Here is a 21,689-nt window from a genome sequence, read left to right on the forward strand (position 1 = left end):
TACATTTTGCTGAATATTTATTGATACTGATCGTACTTGTGCAAATCTGAATTTTAAATCGTAACATCTGATAGATTCATACAAACCCGTCAAAAACTCAAACATTTGAAAATATACAAAAATAATTTGGACGTTTGTAATGTTTAAAAATAATGAATAAAACACCCTTTGCATAGAGAGAAAAAGTAAGAAACCCAGCAGACTTTTCTACTATTAATGATGCTTGTAGATAAAAAATATATATAACAGGTAAACATGCAACATGAAGTGGTGATCATGTGTAAATAAAGGTAATAAAACCAGCTCCTCTAGATGTAATAAGTGAATTAAACATGAGGCGGTGTGACGGCTCTACAGTTGGTCCGGTTGGTACCGGGACGGGTCGGAGAGGCTCTCTGACGGGACCGCTGAGTCGTCTGTGCACACGATGTAAAAACGGCTGTGACGAAACTCGATGGCGAAAGTGGCGAGGAAGGCGAGGAAGAACATGACCAGCGCCCACTGGCTCTGAGCCGCCTGCATGTGGAGGCGCTGAGCCATCAGGGAGAAGTCTGCGGCGGGTGAGTTAAGGGTGAGATGATGAAAACGGGAACAGAACATGGCAACCTGTGAACTCCTAGTCTCTCTCTAGATTACATCTGAAAAAGTTGATTTATTAATTAGGTAACTTTTCAAGCAAAAATGTCAAATATTTGACGATTCCATTCTAGGATTTGCTGCTTTGAATATCTCTATATTTGGGTTTTGGATTATCGGTCGGACAAAAAAATGTATTTTAAAGATGTCATCGTGGACCTATATTACTATTTCATGATATTTGACAAACAAAACAACTCAATTGATTGGAAGAAAACTCAGCAGGGCCTCTTTAAACCCATGACGCCCAGTTTAAATAATATCTCCTTCACTCTCCTCAAACAGTCAAAGGATACAGAGAATCATGCAGACGGTGATGGATCCAGACAACAGGAAGCGAAGGAGGCCGGCCTTCCTCCCTTCGTTCCTCAGGTTAACTCTCAGGGTGATGTAGGACTGCAGCCAGCAGAACAGCGTTCCCAATCCAAACGTCATGAAGGTGCCAGCGTTGTGGATCATCTCCTCGCTGAAAAGCTGAAACCAAAACCAATGAATTAACTCTGATAAATAGTACGTGTGTGTGTGTGTGTGTGTGTCGGCGGTGCACGTTACCTGGAAGTTTCCTATAAGTGTCATCCCGAAGCAGCCGATGGAGAAAGCCACCAGACTGCAGACGTTCAGCCACTGTTTGTCCATTCTGCGTCTCAGCTGAAGGAATCTGAGGACGGCGATGATGAACCCTGTGATAGAGACGGGAAATAAACAACTATGAACATTTGGTGGAAGTGAACTTACACAAACCTGCGTTATAACCGTTCTCACCCACAAACGCAGACAAGTTCATGACCTCGCTGAAGATGCAGCTGGCTGGTGGAGAGTTTCCTGCAATACTGAAGGCGGAGGAGGCATGTTAAGTTGCTGCTCCAAAATAAAGTAAAACTATGCTTTTATTGTGAAAATAAAATGATGAGTGTGTACCTGATGTAGGGAGGGTAAAGGGATCCATTTCTTCTAAATAAATAAAAAATAAGATTAATCCAAAGATGAATAGATAAAACGTCATTATTTGCGATATATGATATTGTTTATTTATTACCTGTATTTTGAACCCAGCGGTGCGATCTTCTCATCATTGACAGCAACAAAGTATCTGTTCAAATGCATCAGAACAAAGGAGGGAATGTAATATATATATAATATTAAAGATGAATAGATATAATATACAATAGTCTCTTTGTAGTCATTTAGTGTCTATGTTTGGTCTCTTTCTGTAGTTTTTTGCATCTTTTTGTAGTCCTTGCTTCTCTTTGTAGTCGTTATGAAGCTTTGAAGACGTTTTATGTCTCTTTGTCGTAGTTTTCGTGTTACTTTGTTGTTTCGTCTCTTTGTAGTAGTTTTGTGTGTCATTGTAGTTGTTTGTCTTTGTTGTGATATCTCTTTGTAGGCGTTTTGTGACTCTTGACACTAGATTAGTGTCTTTGTGTGGGCCTGTAGTTGTTTGTGTCTCTTTGTAGTTGTTTTGCGCCTTTTTGTAGTCATTTTGTGTGTCCTTGTAGTGGTTTGTGTATCTTTGTAGTAGTAAATGTCACTTCAGTCATTTGTTTCTCTTTGTAGCCGTTTGTGTCTCTTTAAAGTCTTTTTGTGTCCCTTGGTAGTAGTTGTATGTCACTTTATAGTCATTTTTTTGCCTATTTGTTACTTGTGTGTCTTTGAAGTATTTCTCTGTCTTTTAGTTGTTGCTTGTGTCTTTTTGTGATTTTTTTTGTAGGAGTAAATGTTACTCATTTGGGTCTCTGTGTAGTATTTTTGGGTCTCTTTGTAGTCACTAAGCGTCTCTTTGTAGTTGTTTATTCCAGTGACATTTTGAGGTTAACCAGGACTCTCTGGGGCTGCTGTCATAGAATGTTAATGTTATTTATTTCACAATGAAGAGGAGAAGCTGTTTGACTCCCGTCCAAAGCTTCCTGCCACAACACGTCCACACTGACACTCCTCGGCACTGAGATTATACTGAATCCTACAGAACAACGTACTAAACATCACAGCAAACTGTCAAAGAAAGCTTGAGATGTGGGTACAATTGTATTAAATGATTATCATTTCTGAAAGGCTGCTGTCAAACTGATATTTAAAGTTAGTCCTATAATAATAATTAACACAACTTACACCACCCACAGACCAGCAGCAGTGAATACAGAGTAGACAGGAGGTAGAAGAGCCCACAGACTGCAGCTCCGCATCGTGTCTCCTTTAAACACCATAGAAGAAGAGCTTAAAAATATCTATAGTTTTTTAAATATGTATTTAACATTTGGTCTCCTTTAAACACCACTGAAGAAGAACTTGAAAACCTCTGTAGAGTTTTTAATATGCATTTAACATTTGGTCTCCTTTAAAGGAGACAAGACGTTAAATACATACGAAAACCTATAGAAGTTGTTACCCTCTTCTTCTGTGGTGTTTAAACACCACAGAAGAAGAGGTTGTGTAACTGTTTTTACTACGTATTTAACAAACAGCATCAAATTAAGACAGGGGGGCGAGCAGCTGCACACAGGAAACTAGTTATTCTTGTTGGTTCGTAAACATATAACTGTCGTAAAGTGTCGATAAAACGGCTTTACCTGTCCGCCCTGAGGCTAATCTCTCACCGATGGTACCGCTCCGGGTTTTCGTTACCTGTGTTGTAAATACTGTACATAAATATATATACATAATCTGTAGTACTAGTCGGTAATAAATGTCAGTAACAGTTGCTAAAGGTGCAACGATGTCGTCGTTGTTTTATTCAGCAGATAAAAGACGACTTTAATTCTGGTAACACAGGTTTTCCGGGTTGGACATCTGCCCTTCAAAATAAAAGCGCTGGATTGTAAATAAAGAAAGTACACTAATGTGATGATGCAGGGGTGGATTTTTTATTTATTATTTAAGTAAAAGTAGTAGCACTACAGTGTGAAATTACTCTGTTACAAGTAAAAGTCTTGCATTCAAAATATCACTTACAAAATTATATAAGCATCAAAATACACTTTAAGTACCAAAAGTAAAAGTACTCATTGTACAGAATTTCAGAATCATATATTACTGGATTGTTAATGCATTAATGTTTACATCACTGGTGTTTTGTGTCATGCACATACATATTTTAATGTAAAAGAAAGCAAATTAAATCAAAACGCTGCAACATCATATTGTAAATAAATACTATTTATTGAAAATATTGCATGTAGTCAATCTTAAACAAAGACTTGTTTTCCTTTTATTAACAACATAAACTACAGCCCTCATCATAGTTGGAATGAAAATCAAGTACAAGTCTACTTCCTGTTTCCTTCTGAGGTCTGATTAATTAGATAATTTACCTCCAGAGCCGTCAAAGACGACTGTTGGCGTTTGTTTAAGCATGCAAACTTTAAAATTCCATAAAAGCACTAAAAGTCTTCTTTTTTTTTTAAAAGTCCATTGCACTTTGCTGAGCCTCATGATTACACTGAAAACTGAAATAAGACAAAAACGTTTTAAACAAATGGGATTGCATTGCTTTGCATCGACAGATCCCACACACTAAAAATATCTTGGTCCAATGTGTTCTACGTAGTGACACCGGTGGTGAAAGCAAGCCGGTAAAAGCAGAAAGAGGGGATGAAAGTACTAACAAAAGTCTTATTAGGTACTTGAGAAAAGCATCAGGCTACTGGTTCTAACTCAAAATAATGCCATGTTTTTTAAAATTCATAATACATTCCGTCTCCGTCTTCTCTAAACATTTGCAGGTTTGTTGCAAAATGCGTGCAGACAACGGTGCATTTATATGTAAAAATAAAGCATGATTTTGTACTTTTAGAGAGAAAGTTCTATGTATTCATGGATTATAAAGGTAGCTGAGCATTACTGTAGTGCACAAATGTTAAAAGACTATGAAGATGAACAAGCTAATATTTCTTTAATGACTGCATCAGCAGTCCGCTGGCAATGCCGAATGAATTGAGATGAGCGTTATTCTTTTATACATTTTGATCGTCTCAACACAAGTAAATAGAAATGCCCTTTGATTCCTGAATCTCCTGTTGCTTTTCCTATTTAAGTTGGTCTATAAATTCCATATTTATTTATATTTATCGCCGTATTAAATATGCCGACGCTGTGCATTTCCTTATATTTTGCCTGCTTTTAGTTTGATTATGCTTCAACACAATTATTGCACAATCCTCTACGTGGCTACGTTTGAAAATAAAAACGAATGTTAGCGTAGCTGGTTAGCATGTTGGTAGATGAAGGCGGCGCTTTGATAAAACTAGTCTCTAGCCCTTCATTGTATGCGAGCGGTTTGCAGTTTGCACGGCGCTCAGAAGTCCCTTTCACCACCACGACTGATCGCCTGGCTTGTGTTTGAGTTGTGTCAGAAAACGTGAATGGCACAAAGAAGAATTCAACAGGATTTTCATACATCTCAGAATTCTTCCTCAAAAAGCTCCCCGCGAAGCGAGCGCGACTCTCCGCCGGTCAAAGACTCGACATCACACCCCAAGTTTGTTGGCTTGCGTCAGCACCACCTTGAGGACGGGCATGAACGCCGACGTCTCGCTGAAGTTGCTGTTGCTGACTATGTGGGTGTGGATGCTGAGGCCCTCCACGTAGGATCGGGCCTCTATACTCCGGGCTATGTTATGAAGTCCTCCTACAATGGCCGGAGAGAGCTGCAGAGAAGAACAGAGGGAAGTGTTGGTGGGAAGCATCCTGCGGTTTATAGCGACAGTTATTCAGAAGAAAGTGCAACTCTGGGCCTCATACAGCAACATCTTGGTTTTATTATTTTGCTTTTCTGTGACGTGTGCTCGTACGAGTCCAAAACGGATTCACCAAAACCTCAAACTGGGCGGACATGAAGTCAGATTTAAATAAATCTCCCTAATCTGGATTTCTGCCGGATTGGTTGTCGTTGTCGTGCGGATTATCTGTCTCTCAGACGATCGGTTAGATTTCAGGAAAGTCTGAAACGTTCGGTTTTCTGCATTTTTCTGTCTGATTTCCTTCATGGCTGCCGTCAAAAGATCTGTTACAAACTGTAGTGAGCTTGTTTAAATATTACTGTGGTAGTATTTTACATGTTGTGGTTAAAACTGTGATATAAAACTGAACAGACACCACATTGACTTCATCTTCGAGCAATCTGTGGCTCCATATTTAAATTTAGTTGATGTCTAAAAAAGAATTAAACTCCGAATAACACTATATATTATATACACTTTACGAAATATATATATATAAATTGTTGAATGTGTCTTGTTCTCTTCAGTAACTCTGTTTCTATGAGGCCCATGAGTTCAGTCCATTTTGGTTTTATAAATCTAGACTCTTTAATATCGTCCACGCGCGTCGCTCACCTTCTGCTCTCTGAGTTTGTCGTAGAGCGCCTCCAGACGTTTGTTGGCCTCGTCGAGCTTCCTCTTAGTTTGCTGTAAAACGATGAAAAAGAGAACAATCACACATCTAATGAATCACTTTGTTAAGACGAGATAGATCGAGTTGTTATTCCCGCGTCAGACGGACTCACGGGGTCGGTAGCTACAGCCAAGCACTTCTGGATGAGCCCCTCAAACGTGTTCTTCAGGACCAGGTGCTCCTCGGGGATCGGCTTCTTCATGATCTTCTCAGCGGGGATGGACCGAAGAGGCTGAAAGCGTTAAACAGGGTGAGGAGATTAAGGCGACATCAACACAACTACGCTTTCGTTTTAAAACACGTATCTTTTGCTACGTTTACGTGTCTTAAAGCTGCATTCTCTCTAGTGTCCACCAGGGGGCGACTCCTCTGGTTGTATAGAAGTCTATGAGAAAATGACTCAACTTCTCTCTTGATTTATTACCTCAGTAAACATTGTAAACATGAGTTTATGGTCTCAATCTCTAGTTTCAAGTCTTCTTCAACACAGCATGATGTTCATTTCGTACATTATGGTCCATTTAGAGTCAAACAGACCATAAAGCAGGGGATGCTTTAGGGCGGGGCTACATGGTGATGTAGTGTTGCTGACCTTGTTGTCTTTGCTAGCATTAAATTCTGAATTTGATAATCCTACTGCTGCCTACATGTGCAGGAGGGACGCTGTTATTTGAGACATTTTGAGCCGTACTCTTTATGTCCTGAGACGGAGAAGAACTGTGTACCTGTATAACATCTCCAGTGGGAGCTCCCGGTGCCCCCTCCATACTGGTCTTGGGCATTGCAGGGTTCATGGGCGGAGGGGAGAGCTGCTGCTGCTGGTGCTGTTGCTGCTGCTGGTGCATGCCTGAGTAGGGGACCTGGGCACCGTGTGGCCCCTGGCCCATAGCCTGTGGGGCCCCAGAGGGGACCTGCTGGGCCTGAGGGTCAGCGCCCGGCGGAGCCATGATGGGAGCAGTGATGGGGGCAGGAGGAGTGTAGGTCATTGGAGCCGGCTGCAATGATAATAATGATAATAAATGATTTCAAACCTTTTAACTATATATATATATATATATATATATATATATATATATATATATATATATATATATATATATACACACACACATACACACAGTATATATTTATATATAATGTGTACTAGTGTCCACACTGACAGACTGCAGCGCTTCAGAACACTCACCTTCTTCTTTGATGCTCTGTTCAGGGCCGGAGGGTCATTCCAGCCGTTCTGAGGTCCTACAGAAAAACAAAATGAAATTCATTCTCATTCTCACACCAGCAGGTTAAAGTCTATTTTATGATGTGAAATCTGATCAAACATTTCTTTTAAAAAATTTTGATTTTGGGAAATACACATCACACAAAAGATCAAAACCGCTCTCATGTCTGTGCGCTAAATATGAAGCTACAGCCATTAGCTTAGCTTAGCATAAAGACTGGAAGTAGGCGATAAGGTAAGGGGATCTTACCGTTAACACCTGCATCTAGTCTTTGTGCTAAGCTAAGCTAACTGGGCAAGCTTCATTTTAAGAGTTAATGGAGGATAATGGAAAGCCAAAAAGTACAAATACATTTTGCAATTCCATTTCAAGAAACATTTATTTCATAAATGAAATACAGAATAATAATATCATTAAATACCAGATGTTAGATTTTTTTAATGCTAATTAAATATTTATATAATAGATATTTATATAATAGCTTTTTGTGAATTCATCAATTCATTAATTAATTGTGATTGAACAACTATAATTATTCTAGAGACATACTGCAGGCTTCATACTGTTGTTGGTAAGATTGAATGTACTTTATCCATTACATATACACACAGTATATATATATATCGTGTTATATCTTTTATATATGTTATGTCTTAGATCATAATCCCAACTAACTGACTTTAAAAAACAAAACATATTTAATGAGAATCGTTGGAGAGAGTCTGAGATCTAAGAATTTCGTTCTTCATGATAATAAAGAACGTGAACTTCATTCTGTCTTGGTCAGAAGTTAAAATATAATCGTCTGCGTCTGGCAGCTTGTAACAGAGAACCTGAACTGAAACTAAGATCTTGAGGAAGTTAGAAACAGGAAACCACGGTTGTCCTCAGAGTTCGTGAGGACGCTCATGCAGAACTCTCTACACCAGATCAGCTGTGTACCTGAGAATCCGACCGGTGGAGGAGGCGGCATGTACGACACAGGAGATCCCGGCCCGCCATGCTGGAAAGACGCTCCGGAGGACAGAGGAGCGGAAAAGGAGGAAGAGGAGGAGGGAAAGAAAGGAGGATGGGAGGACGGGCACTGGCTGATGGGAGGATGTCCAGGATAGACTGGAGATGTTGGCTGTGTGTACTGAGAGAGAAAGCCGGGGGGCTCTGCAGGAGGAGGAGCAGAGGAGGAGGAGGAGGAGGAGTACTGAAGAGGCTGATAGAAAGGAGCCCCCCCAGCTCCAGGTGGGTACTGGTTGACCTGGTGGTATGCTGGGAGTCACACAGGATACAACACATGCCGTTAGTGACAAACTCGCTGCACGTTACACTCACTGCATCATGCAACAGCACAGAACAGTAAAGATCATGCTGGAGAGCTTCATGTTGAGATAAAAAGACTCAACAGGCAAAGATGTAAACTCAAGTTATTCATTCTCATCTCCTGTTAGTGACTAACGGAGCACAAACATTTACAGGTAGAAATGTTTGTCAGTGTTTCAAAGAAGACAGAAATAAAAGGTTGTGTGTTGTTTGTTACCTCTTGATGCAACTCTGTCTCCTAAAAATAACCTTTATATAGATTCTACAAGTTCACTTTGACCAATACAGGAGTTCAGCTCGGATGTTTCTTATTTTCATCACTCTCTCTCACACACACACACACACACACAAAAAAAATCTGATGTATTTAACATATTTTTAGGAGACTGGTTGCTGGATTCTTCTCTCCATACAGAGGATTTCTCCCTGAAGTCAATAACTCATAATAATACAGACCGAACTCCACTTACGCTGGTACTGTTGGGAGTACATGTATGCAGGATTGGAGGAGGCTGGAGGTGCGGCCGCTGTGCAGGAGGGAGGCATCCCGTACATGGGGTTTGAAGGCTCCGCCTGCTGAAACACACACAAAGAAATCTGGAACATGTTTCACAACAAAAGATAGAGAACCATCCACAGATAAAGCGTCTCTGCTGAGCTAGCAAAAGGAATCGAGGACGAACAAACGGAGAAATGAGAAGAGCAACCGGTGCATGCATCACAGGAGACAGAGAAAACTGTGCGATCCAATACGCATACGAACAGACTGTCTAGTATGCCAGGAAGAGATTCAGTATGTCCCAATACAGAGTGTGTCAAATGTACCAGGATAACACAGCTTCAGAGAATCAACAGAAAGTGGCAGAGTATTACCAAACAAACAGATCCGATCAATGAAGACACTCATAATTAAGCATCATCAAAGCTGTGTGTGTGTGTGTGTGTGTGTGTGTGTGTGTGTGTTGGGGGGGGGTTTGGGTGGGCGGTCAGTGTACCTGCTGCTCTGAGGCTCTGCCTACTTGAAGAGGAGGAGGGACATTGGGGAGGGCTGTGGGAGTCTGGTTACTCCAGGAGGTGACAGTGGACGCAGCCCTCACCTGAAGCGCACAGAGACACACACACGGCACATACCGATGATGGCCGCAGCATGGGGGGGGGGGGGGGGGGGGGGGCAACGACACCACAGCACACACACATTGGACCAGAGCCAGGGTTCAAATTACAAAACAAAATAATGATTTCTTTTTTTTTTGAGGCATGCAGCCCCCTCACACAATAAGCTTATTATTCATGAATGATTAATTTAGGAATCAGGATGTGATTTAAACTCTGGCTAGAAGAGAAATCCAATCAATGAAATGAACACGACAGCAACGAGCACTTCACCAGGTGGTCCGATAGATGAGAGAGGGAAAGAGGTTCGATGGCATTTCATCACTTTCAAATCAAGAACAGAACAAATGCGAACAATTTAGAATCTCATATCGAATCTTATCAGGTTTACTTTTCAACATTTGCAAGAATCAAACGGCTCTACTGCCGTTGATGTTTGTTATTCTAACCAGCGAACAGGAGAAGTTGCTTCCTCTATGTTTTCCATTACTCTTTGGTGAGAAGACAGGAAAAGGTTTGATAAGAGATCTGTAGATGTTTATAGAGGAAGAACACGGAACCAGTGGGAGTCCTGGTTCCCAAAGATAAAAGCGTGAAACTGGTGTAAAACTCAGAGGAACATACTGGCTGGTAATACTGCGGCTGTGCTGGGGCGGAGGCAGCAGGTGTAGGCCTGGGCACTGGCGCTGCTGCTGGTGCTGCTGCCGCAGTGGGCTGAGGCACCATGGCGGGCTGGATCGGGGTGAACGAATGCCGGGGCTGAGTCTGAGTCGGGGCATGCGGCTGAGCCCGAGCTCTCTGGGTTTGTACCGGAGCTGCAGGAGCCGGAGCCGGCGCCGCTCGCTGCCCCAGAGCTCGACTGAGACGGTCACGAAGCTGCTGTACGGAAACCTGTACGGTCAAAGTGAGAAAGGTGAGAGGGTTAGTCAACTGTACTGAAGGCTTCACTAAACTTTATCAGGACATCAACGCTTACCCGGAAAGTCAACTCTGTGTTCGGGCAAGTGAAAAATAAATGTTGTCTCTATAATAATCAGTAAAATATGTGATTAAAGGAACGCCATTAATGTTTTCTAGTCGCAGATTACCTGAAAATGCTACATTGTGAACAACAAATCTGTTGTCTGAGAGGAACTCGGCAAAGGAGAGCTAGTTAACGCTAGTTGTTAGCTAGCTAGTCAACATTGACTAGCTTTTTAGTTGGTAAGCTAGCTAGTTATTTAGCCAACTAGTTAAATAACTATTTAGCTAAACAATTAGCTAACTAGTTAGTTAGCTTAATAACGAAGCTAACAGCATAACAACATTTGTGTTCTCTGTGTAGCACAGTGTTGCTAATAACGAAGCTAACAGCTAATGTGCGGAGGTTCCCGCTCAGTTACACAATGGTGCGTTTAAGCCCAAAACAGTAAAAATGAAAATTATATTTATTTTGTCCAATTGTACAAATACATGTTGATTTTATTTAGTGACTAATAGGCCTATATTTTCCATCGGGCAAGTAAAACATCTCAGCCACTTAAGTCTTAATTCACAAGTTAGTTCTAAGTTCTTAGAAAGAACTCAACACACACAACTTAGTGCAACACAGTCCAGGTGTGTTTCATACCTGGTTGGTGTTGTCAGGCAGGTAGGTGATGGCGGTGGACAGACTGCCCTGAGAGGCCAGCAGGTTGGCGTACTGGCTCATCTTCTCAGCCAGCAGGATGCCGATAGCGGTGGGACCGGAGCGCTGGGTCTGCTCCACCGCACGCCGCAGCACCACCACCTTCTCCACCAGGTCCTGAGGGATGGAAACACAGATCACACGAGCACAAAACAACGTAAAGATCAAAGCCGCTAAACAGCAGACAGACACAGTTAGAGACTAGCTGGTGAACACAGTGGAGCACGTAGCAGCTAATGAGTCAAATGTTTTCCTCACAGGGGGTGGAGACCAAACACGGAGCTAAAATAGAGATAATTGGACAGAGACGCTGCCCTGGAGGCACACCTGGAGGGAGAGTGGACAGTGTCCGTCCTGTGCTCTGGTCCAGCAAGACACCAGTTTCTCCACGTTTCCAGCACAGATGTAACACAGACAGGCCTGGGCTTGCAGTTGGGCGTCCTCTGCTGCCTCCAGTCTGCCTCCGAGAAGGTCTAACAAGCAGGAGGATTTCAGTTAGAGAGCACAAATTCACAACAAAGTTTATGAAAACGAACCCCTGTTGACACGAGTCCTTGAACTAACCACAGAGGGAAGAGAACTCCTCGGGCTGAGCGTAGGTCATGACAGCAGCCAGAGCCTCCTTCCAGTTCTGCAGGTCACACGTCTTCAGGATGTCATGCCAGTCTTTCATCACCACTGCACTGATCAGCTGCAGGACAAAACATTACGTTACATCATCACTGAAACAAACCTCTCACTTCATAAAACACCAAACAACAGAAAACCTCACCTTGGTTATCTTGCTGTGTGTCTTTGTAAAATACTTCTTCTGGGTTTTCTCCAGGAGCTCGGCCCCTCCGGCGATGGCCAGGATGATGCTGTCTGCCATGCGGTTGTCATGAAGACAGAGCTCCACAGCTCCCTCGAAGTCTCCGGTCAGCAGGGCCTGTGTGATGAGCCCGTCCACATCTGGCAGGAAAACACGGAGTCAAAACCACAGATTAGTTTTATTCTGCTTTGTTTTCTCTCAGGTAGAGATGCTTTCGATACCATTCTGTCCTTCCCGATTCCAATACTTGAACTTACGTAAAGACCGATACCAGTGCATTCACCCAATACACTGTTTTACTGAATAGAGCTTGAACGCATCATTATGTGAGTCAATACAACCTCTGTTTACGTTAGCACTCTCTGGATGAAGGTTAACTTCATGTAACGTTGTTACCTTGACTGATGCTGAGACTGACTCCATCTGTTTGTGCCGGAGTTGGAGCAGGAGCCGGAGCTGGATCCACCGTGAGCTCCTCGACTGGTGGAGCCGAGGTCTCCGGAGGACTGGGCTCCTCCTCCACTGGTGCTGCCGTCTCCTCCTGAAACACCAGAGAAACAACGTTTTCAAGCCAAATCAAATTGTTTACAGGATGTTCAACCTCTTTCTGGGCACTGTGTTACCAGTAATACATCAAGCAAGTAGCTGCTTGACTGCTCCTGGACCCGGTCTGTACGAGCCCACACAGTCCTGAGAAAAAGGTCCAATCAACCTTAAATAATTATAAATCCCCCGTGTGTGTGTGTGTGTGTGTGTGTGTTAACTGTGTGTGTGTAGCGCCTTTCATCAGATGAAACATGAGTTCAACCGTCAGCTGGGCTGTTCAGTGATGAAGGTGTACCTCCTCCTCCAAGGGGATCTCCTCTTCCTCTGGTAGAACCTGGTCCACATTTTCTTCTGGTTCACCAGGGGGAGCGTCTTCTGGATCTGCTGCTGCTGGCTCTTCAGTCTCAGGAGCAGAGTCCAGGTCCATCGTGGCTGCTGGCTGAAGGTTTGCTGCAGCGATCATGTCGAATGCCGCCTCTGGAGGGTCAACAAGCGGCACGGCTGCTGCAGCGATCATATCGAACGCCGCTTCGGGAGTATCAGCAAGCGGCATGGCAGCTGCGATCATATCGAACGCCGCTTCGGGAGTATCAGCAAGCGGCATGGCAGCTGCGATCATATCGAAGGCTGCTTCAGGAGTGTCAGTAGGCAGCACGGCTGCTGCAGCGATCATATCGAACGCCGCTTCAGGAGTGTCAGCAAGCGGCACGGCGGCTGCTGCGATCCTGTCAAACGCCGCCTCAGGGGGGTCAGCAGGCTGCACGGCCGCTGCAGCGATCATATCGAAGGCCGCTTCAGGATTGTCAACACGCGGCACGATGCTGAGTTGTGGTAAAGGCTGCAGGCTGATTGGAGCCGGCACCTCCACCTGAATATCGAGGGAAGATATGGAGTCAAAGTCAGAGGCTGTGGTAGAACTTTAAACGGCAACGTAAAGGAGAAAAGGGAGGGTGACATGAACATAGAAATATCATTAGTTATTTGGAGAGAAGTGCGCAGGGAGAAAACAAACACTTTGAGGAATACGAGGGAAATGACGCCACACATAACGGCAAAATGGAGAAAACGTGTCAGAAAACACACTCTGGTCATGTCAGCTGTTAAATAACTATTTGAAGTCGAGCTGCAACTACCAGTCGACTAGCTGATCAACAGAAACAAAATCGCCAACTATTTTGATAATCGAATAATGATAATAAATGTTTTCAAACCTTTTAACCAAGTATGTGCAAAGCTTCCTGTGAGTAGCTTCAGAAAGAGGAAGTAGTATTTTCAGCTTCATCTTTGAGAATACTTTCAACACTCATTATCTTATTGCCAAACGTAAAACAGAGACGAGAGCCAACAACTGTGGCACTAATTACTGCCAATAGTCGTCGGTTAGTTTTGTTGTACAGTGAGGATGAAAGTGAAATGAACGTGAACGTTTATCAGCAACAAATGAGAGTAGAGCAGTGTGTTAATATATAATAACAGTGTTTACTGAGTGGGGACGTGAAGTCTTTCCTGTTTGAATTTAAAACGGTGGGATCAAAAAGTTCCTGTTATGCACTTTTTATAGTTAATAACTGATTCTTTACTCGTTTTCAAGTTGAATTTTCAATGGCGAGGACAAAGAACACAATAATACTAGAGCTGCAGCACATTGCATGATCACCATATGTTGTAATAAACAGCTTATCATCACACATGTGGGCACCGGAATGAGCAGCAGTTTAGAAAGCCACATAAAACAATATTCTGTCCAATTAGGAAGTGATCTTTTGAACCACATGCAGATCATTTGGTAAAAAGTTGAAGGAATAGTTTTAAGATCTGCAGAATTAATTAATTAATTAATGTCGCAGATAATAAAAAACTATGAAACAACACTGGGGTAAAAACTTGAATAATATCACAACTTGTCATGCAAACATAACAGCAACTTTACCAAATATAAAAATGTGTTTACGTGGCTCTGACAACAGATTACATCTTGTTTGTTTAAAACAACGGACACAACTTGCTTGAACAGGTTTTAAGGGGAATTCCGACTTCACTTTTTGTTTGGACTGAACACATATATGGCCTTCAGCAAGCTGTTTGTAGTCTCTGCACTAAGCTAATCTAACATCGCCTGACTCCAGATTCATAATTGACGGACAGATATGAGAGGGGTGTTCATCTTCTCAAGTGTATTTCCCAGAAATGTCGAACTATTCCTTTAAAATGCACCGTGAGATTAAATGCTCCAAACAAACTCACCTGCGGAGGGTCAGCAGGCTTTTCCTCCAGTGCTGCTGAAATCTGACAACAAAAATGTACACGTTTCACAAGATGCACAAATATTAAACAGAAAATATACATAAATAAATCTATACAGTGTCATACGGTGGTGTAGTAAATACTGCTCACCTTTAAGGCCAGCTCCTCTTTGTTGTACCCCAGAAGTTCCAGGTATTTGCTGCGGTAATCACTTTCAAAATTAGCCTGAAAACACACAATAGTCACTTAAACTCAACCTAAAGAATGACGGCATTATTTACTGAAAAGAGAATAGATTTTTTTCTGAATTTCGTACCTTGAGGAAAGACCAGAGAGTCTTTTCAAACTCGTTTTCGGCTGCGTCGATCTTCTCCTGGCAGAAACCCACGAAGCAGCCGGCACTCAGAGTGGCCTGCAGCCGATCGGAGCGCTTCAAAAAGGAAGTTTCAGTGACGACCTGGCTGACGTGTACGACGTGCGACGGGGTCTGCTGAGGCTGCTGCGGGCTCGGCTTTGGGTTCTCCAAAGACACCAGCTTCCCACCGAACTAAACGAGAGCCAGAAGAACGTTTCAGGCAACAGCGACGCTCAAACCTCTCGATGTCACAAAAAAAAGAAAAGACGCGGGACTCACGGCGAACGAGGCTCCGACGGGTCTGCGGATCCACTTGGGCGGCTTCTTCAGCGAGTTGACCGTCACTGGCGGGGCAGCCGTCTGGGGCAGCTGCAGCGGGGGCAGAGTTTGCCCGGTGCCAAACGGATCCATGTTCCCAAACGAGTTGCTAATCTGTAACAGACCCCCAGAGTCAAGTTAGAAGTTCATGATGGGAAAAAAACAAGGAAATATGGACAAAGGTTTGGCAGCTTCAATATCATCAATCATTTATGTCATATTGATTGATTATGTTGTAACTATTGTGTTCTGTACACATGACATCTATCTCACTTCTGTCCATCCTGGGAGAGAGATCCCTCCTCTGCTGCTCTCTGAGGTTTCTTGTTGTTTTTTTCCCAAATAAAGTTTGTTTTGGGAGTTTTCTGAGGGTCTAAGGACAGAGGATGTTGTATACTTGGCTATACAAATAAAACTGAATAGGATCATCTCCTCAAAGTACCTCATAATAACCTTGATTACCTCTCATCCGTGCTACCGTTCACAGCAGAGCATCTCACCTGGTCGGCGTCTCTCTGGCTCTGCGCCTGGTCGGTGCCTCCCATGATGGAATAGATGTCGATGTGTCCGTCAAAGCTGGCGGCCGACAGCACCGCGGGGTTCCTGGGACACCACTGGATGTCAAAGCACCACTGACTGCTGGTGGGCAACTCGTACACCACCTGAGGATTACCATAAAATATGATAAACAAACAAACAGTATAAGAGTATGTTAAAATATGTCTGTTATTAAAGTGTTACGTTGTGTGTAAATGTATGTAAGGAGGTTTTTGGCATCAACATAGCTAACGTTCTGCATTTAAAAAGGAAAACATCGTGTGGATGCAGACTTATATCTGAGGGACAACTGTGGCACTTTTTTTCTTCTTCTCTGGTTGTGTAAATAAAACATTTACAGGAAACGTTTACCTCTGCTGTGTTTGGATTCCAGCACAGAATCCTGTTGTCCTTCCCGCAGCTCAGGAGCAGCTCGGGATCAGCCAAGCTCCAGTCGATGGAAAGGACACCGCTGTTCATGAACAACAGTACAGTTAAGTCTTAAATAGACACACGGTTATTAAAAGCTGCAAAGGAAAAGCTTTATGGATCAGGTGTGTGTACCGTGTGTGGTTCTCTAAAATCTTGAACGGAGAGGTAGCGAAACGTAAGTCCCACATCTGGATGACCGGCATCCGGTCGTCCTCCGACGACAAGACCAGCTGAGTGGCGACTTCTGGGTTCCAAGCCAGACCGGAGCAATGCATCTAAAGAAACCCACAGAGAGGACGGTTTAAGCCGAGTGGACAGAAACAAAGGATTGTGAGTCACTAATGGACTAAAAAGACTTTGTCTGAGTGCAGAGGGAACAACGTACTCTGTTGCTGTGGTCGCTAACTTTAATGATGAGGTCGTTCTTGCGGAGGTCCCACACTGAGGCTCGGCCACTCGGGCTGGCTGAGGCCAGGATGTGCTGCACCTGTCGGTTCCACGACACACAGCCGATGTCCTCCAGAGGCTGAAAGACAAACACATCAGCTCTTTCTATCATTATACATTCATTAAAACTGTTACAAACGTTATATGCATGCATTAGATTATTTTAATTATAGTAGAAAATAAATGCAATATTTAGTTAACAGAGTAAAAGAGAACCTACCTGAGTTTTAGGTCCTGGTGTCATTGGAGAGCCGAAGTTGTTCATGTCCCAGATATAGATTTCAGACTCATTCCCACCGGATGCAAACAGGTTTGTCTGCAGCAGAGAGGACAAAATACTAAATTAGCATTTTCTTCAACTGAACGATATTTAAACTCGGTGACACTGGAGGAAAATGGATCTGACCTGGAACGGGTTGACGTCGAGAGCTCTCACTGGCCCCGTGTGCTTGTCGCTCTCAGCGATGATCACGTCGGTCTCTCCGGCCATGATCTTTGCAGGGTCGTACAGGATGACGTTGCCGTTCTCGCCTCCCGCAATCAGGACCCCGGATGGGTGGCCCTCCCCATCCATTCCATAGGGGCCCCACACCAGTTTGTGATATCTGTGGGGGGGGAGGACACAGTGTTAGTGATGAACAGCTGCACAGAAAGAGAAGAACAGTGAAACACATCAGCAGCTGTTAGTACCTGTGAGAGGAGGAGAGGCTGCCACATGACTTCATGTCCAGAGATGGCTCAGTCAGGTCCAGCTCGAAGAACTCCAAGGAGGCATTGGTGTTGAAGGAGGCATCCAGCTGCTGGGCTGATGTTCCTGCAGAAAGAGAACACAGGAACCTTTAGTGCACGTTGTGTCACATCATGCGTGATGCTGCCTCGTCATTACTTATCCAACTTCTAAATATTACACTTAAGAATGCTACAAAGAGCCAACTAAGGAGCAACAAAGACACATTATTCTAAAGAAATCATTTCATTTAGTCAGTGATATCCTCTTTCTATCAAAGAACACAAGTTGTTTTATTGTTTTAGTTGTGTGTGTGATTCAGTGTCCTCCTTCTCATTATGTCAAATAAACTAAATACATTCACACTGCAGCATCATTTTTCCTGTTATTGTCACGTGCCAGTGGATCAAAAGGGCAAACCAATAATGTTTCCTGCTCTGTGACTCTGATGAGGCTGAAAGACGAGACTTATATAACGTGCAGTAAGAACACCGGGTAGCAGCAGCAGGCCTGTGCAGGTGCTCGCTGCATGCTCTTACCTGTTGCAAGGTAGATGGGGTGGTGCTGTGCAGGGCTCCAGCTCTGGATGGCTGTGCGGTTGATCTCTTTAAGTTTCATCCTGGAAAGAAATAATGTTGAAGGAACATTTATTTTGTTTCTTCTCCATGTGGCTTCTGCAGGAATCACCACAGATAACAGAGCATACAATATTCTTTATATTATGTTTATGCATTTTAGAGTGCCGTCCATACTGGCTGTGAAAAGAGCCCCTCCTAATGTGATTCCAATGCACACCATGTATGTATTTAGTGTGAAATAATCTCTTTGTTTACCTGCTAAGCCATGGTGACTGTATAGTAACATAAAGAAGAACATTGCACTAGAAAGAAACACACTTAAATTGCAAACACAGAAACAGGACAGAGTTTTGTAGGAATGTCTCTTTTCACAGCAGGAACGATTATAGTGACTAACTTTCAACGTACTTATGTGCATGTACACATATGTACAACAGTCCTGCAATAAATCCTCCATTCATAAAGGTCATAATGTTCAGTTAAACTGTTTTAAAGAGGTGTTTTTAATGCACATTTTGGAAGATGTTAGCAGAGGTGTTTCTGTTATTTAGTTTATCCTTATTGATATAAATTGGAAACTATAAATGCATGTGTGACCTGCATGTGACAGGTTCGTAAACAAGTACTTCAGGCCTTATTCCCAGCTTTGTGTTGTGCATTGCCACCACTCAGCCCCGCTACTGTAATAAATACAGCATTCACATAAACAGACAAGAGGCCTACTTTGATTTGACACTAATTGTCACTTGTCCACTGCACAGTAGAGCTGTGTTGCAGCAATGACATTACAAATGCGTTATCTAGTGAGGAACCAGTCGGCGTACTTGTTCCATTCAAAGGTTAACATTAGGAAAACAAAAAAGTACATTACAAGCTAGCGGCCAGCTAACAGCACACAGCAATGGCATCGAGGAGTGTCAGTAGATAAATGTGCAGAAACAGTTTATTGTCACTTATTGTAAATGCTTTACCAGGACATGGAACAGCATGTCCTACCTTCTAGTCTGCTAGTTTCACAATATCTAACAGTGAGAACACAGTTAAACACACAGATCTTATTACTTCACTAAAGCGGCTTACCTTTCCTTCTTGGCTCCCTCTTACATGCACACACATACAATAAGTGACAAACACTCCTCCACTCGTACAGGTTCCCTTTTCGGTTCTGCTTTGTGTTTAGCGTTTGTACAAAAAACAAGAAGAAGAAGGAGGCTACCGGGTCCCGGCTACAGACAGATCTCCACGTCCCCACTGGTCTCCATCAACGTGGCACTAACAAACAATCTCCTCCTGCCACGAAGAAGAACAACAGCTTCCGGGGGAACGTCCGCGCGCTGCTACCTCTGCTAGCATGCTAGCTATAGTTTTACAATATATACACCATATACTGAATATAATAGTCTTTAATATAATAACTATAACAATATAGTAGTTATAACTAATATAACAAATTAATAGCAAAGTCATATTACAGACTATGGTCTAAACTGCTAGCCTCGCTAGCATGCTAACAATGCTAGTTAGCTATAGTTATACCGCTACCCCTGCTTCCATGCTAGCTATAGTTTCCCACTGCTACCCCTGCTAGCATGCTAACTATCCTATAATAATAAATCTATATTATATTATCATATTCCAGAGAAGCTGAAAGTACATGCTTAACATTTTACATTTAAAAGTATTTAAAATAAAAGTTGTTAATATTTTATTTCATACATGACATATTTATGTCATGCTTTACAACTAGAAATAACTCCATGCATTATTTTATTAATTGTATAGTCGTTTGAATCACTTTCTTTTATCGTTCTTAATATCATGCTTATTGTGTTGAATATCATAAAACCACAAAATGTATGTAGAAGATTTAAGTTGAATGAAAACGGTTAAAAATAAAACTACAAGAGTAAAACAACTAATTAAAATGTGTAATTCGGTAAAAGTATGTGAGTATTACAGAATGTACTGAAAAGTTATAAAAGTTAAAGTACTCATCTTGCAGGAAAAAAATATAGAAAAACACAGAGTACAATATTTACCTCTGAAATGTAATAGAGTATAAATTAGCTTCAAATGGAGATATGCAAGTAAAATATCTCAACATTGACAGTATTTGAGTAAATGTTAGTTATTTTCCACTATTGCCACTGAATTCTGATAATGTTCAGAGTGAAATGAGGATTAAATTACACAATATATGAGAATCATCTACACTTGTTTAATGGAGTCAATAATACACCTGTAATACAAAACATGGAACATCTGGGGATCAATGTACAAAACGTATAAAAAGCCTGGTTAACCTCAGCATCCCCAAAAAAACACACAATCAACTTCACTTCACAGTATGTATTTATTGGGTAATGAATAACTTCAAATAAAAAAAGAAACCAGTCCAGTGCTTTTGGTAGATGCAGTGTGAAGATCTCACTTTCACTCCAGCAGGTGGACCCTGAAAGAACAAAGCAGATGTTAGATAACGTTAAAGTTAAAGTCACACAGCAGCAGCATGAGCTTCAGATGGTAAATGAATGCCCAAACCCTCATTTAGAAGTTAATTAGTAATCTTGCCCAGACATATGAATGGGTCAGATGGGTAGTGATTGATATAATCATTGGGATGGCTTCTCACTTCTCTGTATAATAACACAACTGCAGTACATACATGTGCATGTGAGGTCCACACTGCATCACTGGAACCCCTGTTCTCCAGCTGATCTGTCAAAACATTGTAAACAATAAAAAATGTATTTTAAGTGTACAGTTATTGTATATACAAAAACACAAGCATTGGGATGAGAGGATGTATGCGGAATTAAAGAGTTGATGCTTTAGCTTCAGAATATGTTTGAGTTTTATCGCATTGACTTATGAATCTTGTTCATTAAGCAATTTCACACTAAAACCACATTTTTAATTAGAGTTTGGTGTGACGCATCTCTCTGGAAAACGCCGCCCTTTTTCCAGACCATGTGCTATGGCGGCGGTGTGTTAAGCGGGCTAATTGTGCCGTTGTACACCACTTCATCACCAATAACAGAGTAATAACAGATTTATAAAGTTATTTACTTACCTAATATACAAACAGGGACCCCCCCCCCCCCCAGTGCAGAGATACAATTTCAGTTGACGTCACTGAGCGAACACTCGTTAAAAAAAGTCGAGCTCAGAAAACAACTCGAGTGAAATGATTAATAATGCAAAAAAAACATTTACACATGTAAGCGGAATATAAATGTTCCTTTCGCTAACAAACTAGCAGAGGACCTCCGACTGCTACTGCTCCCCGCCAGAAGGAGCATTCTCCAACTTCTTCTTCTTCTGGTTTAATGGAAGTTTTGGCTCCCTAAGTGC

The 21,689-nt window shown here is 42.3% G+C and overlaps 2 protein-coding genes and 1 long non-coding RNA gene across 6 annotated transcripts; all 3 read right to left on the reverse strand.

Moving 5' to 3' along the window:
* Positions 1-3,389, reverse strand: tmem150c (transmembrane protein 150C). Of its 2 annotated transcripts, none has more exons than XM_076076331.1 (8): positions 3,201-3,389; positions 2,743-2,824; positions 1,673-1,726; positions 1,555-1,584; positions 1,399-1,466; positions 1,189-1,316; positions 933-1,110; positions 1-551 (listed from the first exon to the last, which is right to left on the reverse strand). In XM_076076331.1, the coding sequence occupies exons 1-8, from the start codon at positions 3,289-3,291 to the stop codon at positions 352-354; spliced, it is 831 nt and encodes a 276-aa protein (XP_075932446.1). In that variant the 5' UTR covers positions 3,292-3,389; the 3' UTR covers positions 1-351. The 2 variants fall into 2 exon arrangements, with proteins under 2 accessions (XP_075932446.1, XP_075932440.1); XM_076076325.1 differs by having other exon boundaries at positions 1,555-1,587; positions 3,201-3,388.
* A 381-nt stretch (positions 3,390-3,770) lies between these two features.
* On the reverse strand, positions 3,771-19,617 carry sec31a (SEC31 homolog A, COPII coat complex component). 3 transcript variants are annotated; one of them, XM_076075384.1, is made up of 28 exons: positions 19,416-19,617; positions 18,297-18,376; positions 17,721-17,844; positions 17,437-17,635; positions 17,251-17,346; positions 16,969-17,109; positions 16,716-16,858; positions 16,524-16,623; positions 16,115-16,276; positions 15,576-15,728; positions 15,258-15,488; positions 15,092-15,166; positions 14,942-14,983; positions 12,993-13,565; positions 12,548-12,692; positions 12,113-12,291; positions 11,905-12,031; positions 11,668-11,813; positions 11,284-11,457; positions 10,299-10,565; positions 9,557-9,658; positions 9,032-9,134; positions 8,190-8,510; positions 7,208-7,263; positions 6,747-7,016; positions 6,134-6,253; positions 5,964-6,035; positions 3,771-5,276 (listed from the first exon to the last, which is right to left on the reverse strand). In XM_076075384.1, exons 2-28 carry the CDS (start codon positions 18,373-18,375, stop codon positions 5,097-5,099), a joined length of 4,380 nt encoding a protein of 1,459 aa, XP_075931499.1. In that variant the 5' UTR covers position 18,376; positions 19,416-19,617; the 3' UTR covers positions 3,771-5,096. The 3 variants fall into 3 exon arrangements, with proteins under 3 accessions (XP_075931499.1, XP_075931421.1, XP_075931575.1); XM_076075306.1 differs by having other exon boundaries at positions 9,032-9,137; XM_076075460.1 differs by lacking the exon at positions 9,557-9,658 and having other exon boundaries at positions 9,032-9,137.
* Positions 19,618-20,669: 1,052 nt separating this feature from the next.
* Positions 20,670-21,649, reverse strand: LOC142952992 (uncharacterized). The gene is made up of 3 exons (XR_012954762.1): positions 21,409-21,649; positions 21,001-21,053; positions 20,670-20,787 (listed from the first exon to the last, which is right to left on the reverse strand). It is a non-coding gene; the product is annotated as an uncharacterized LOC142952992 (long non-coding RNA).
* Between the last annotated feature and the right edge of the window lie 40 nt (positions 21,650-21,689).

The sequence above is a fragment of the Anarhichas minor genome, unplaced genomic scaffold, assembly GCF_050575085.1.
Source record: "Anarhichas minor isolate MPS153535 unplaced genomic scaffold, ASM5057508v1 ptg000002l, whole genome shotgun sequence".
NCBI classification, from domain to species: Eukaryota; Metazoa; Chordata; class Actinopteri; order Perciformes; family Anarhichadidae; genus Anarhichas; species Anarhichas minor.

Bases quoted from the DNA above. Each gene is read 5' to 3' on its own strand.
- tmem150c (XM_076076325.1), bottom strand. From the start codon at position 3,291: ATGTATATATATTTATGTACAGTATTTACAACACAGGTAACGAAAACC. The intron at 1,727-2,742 runs GTAAGTTGTGTT...GCATTTGAACAG, and splicing joins GCTGCTGGTCTGTGGGTGGT to ATACTTTGTTGCTGTCAATG. The intron at 1,467-1,554 runs GTACACACTCAT...CTCCGCCTTCAG, and splicing joins CTTTACCCTCCCTACATCAG to TATTGCAGGAAACTCTCCAC.
- sec31a (XM_076075306.1), bottom strand. From the start codon at position 18,375: ATGAAACTTAAAGAGATCAACCGCACAGCCATCCAGAGCTGGAGCCCT. The intron at 15,167-15,257 runs GTACGAAATTCA...GTGTGTTTTCAG, and splicing joins CTCTCTGGTCTTTCCTCAAG to GCTAATTTTGAAAGTGATTA. The intron at 8,511-9,031 runs GTAAGTGGAGTT...TGTGACTCCCAG, and splicing joins GTACTCCCAACAGTACCAGC to CATACCACCAGGTCAACCAG.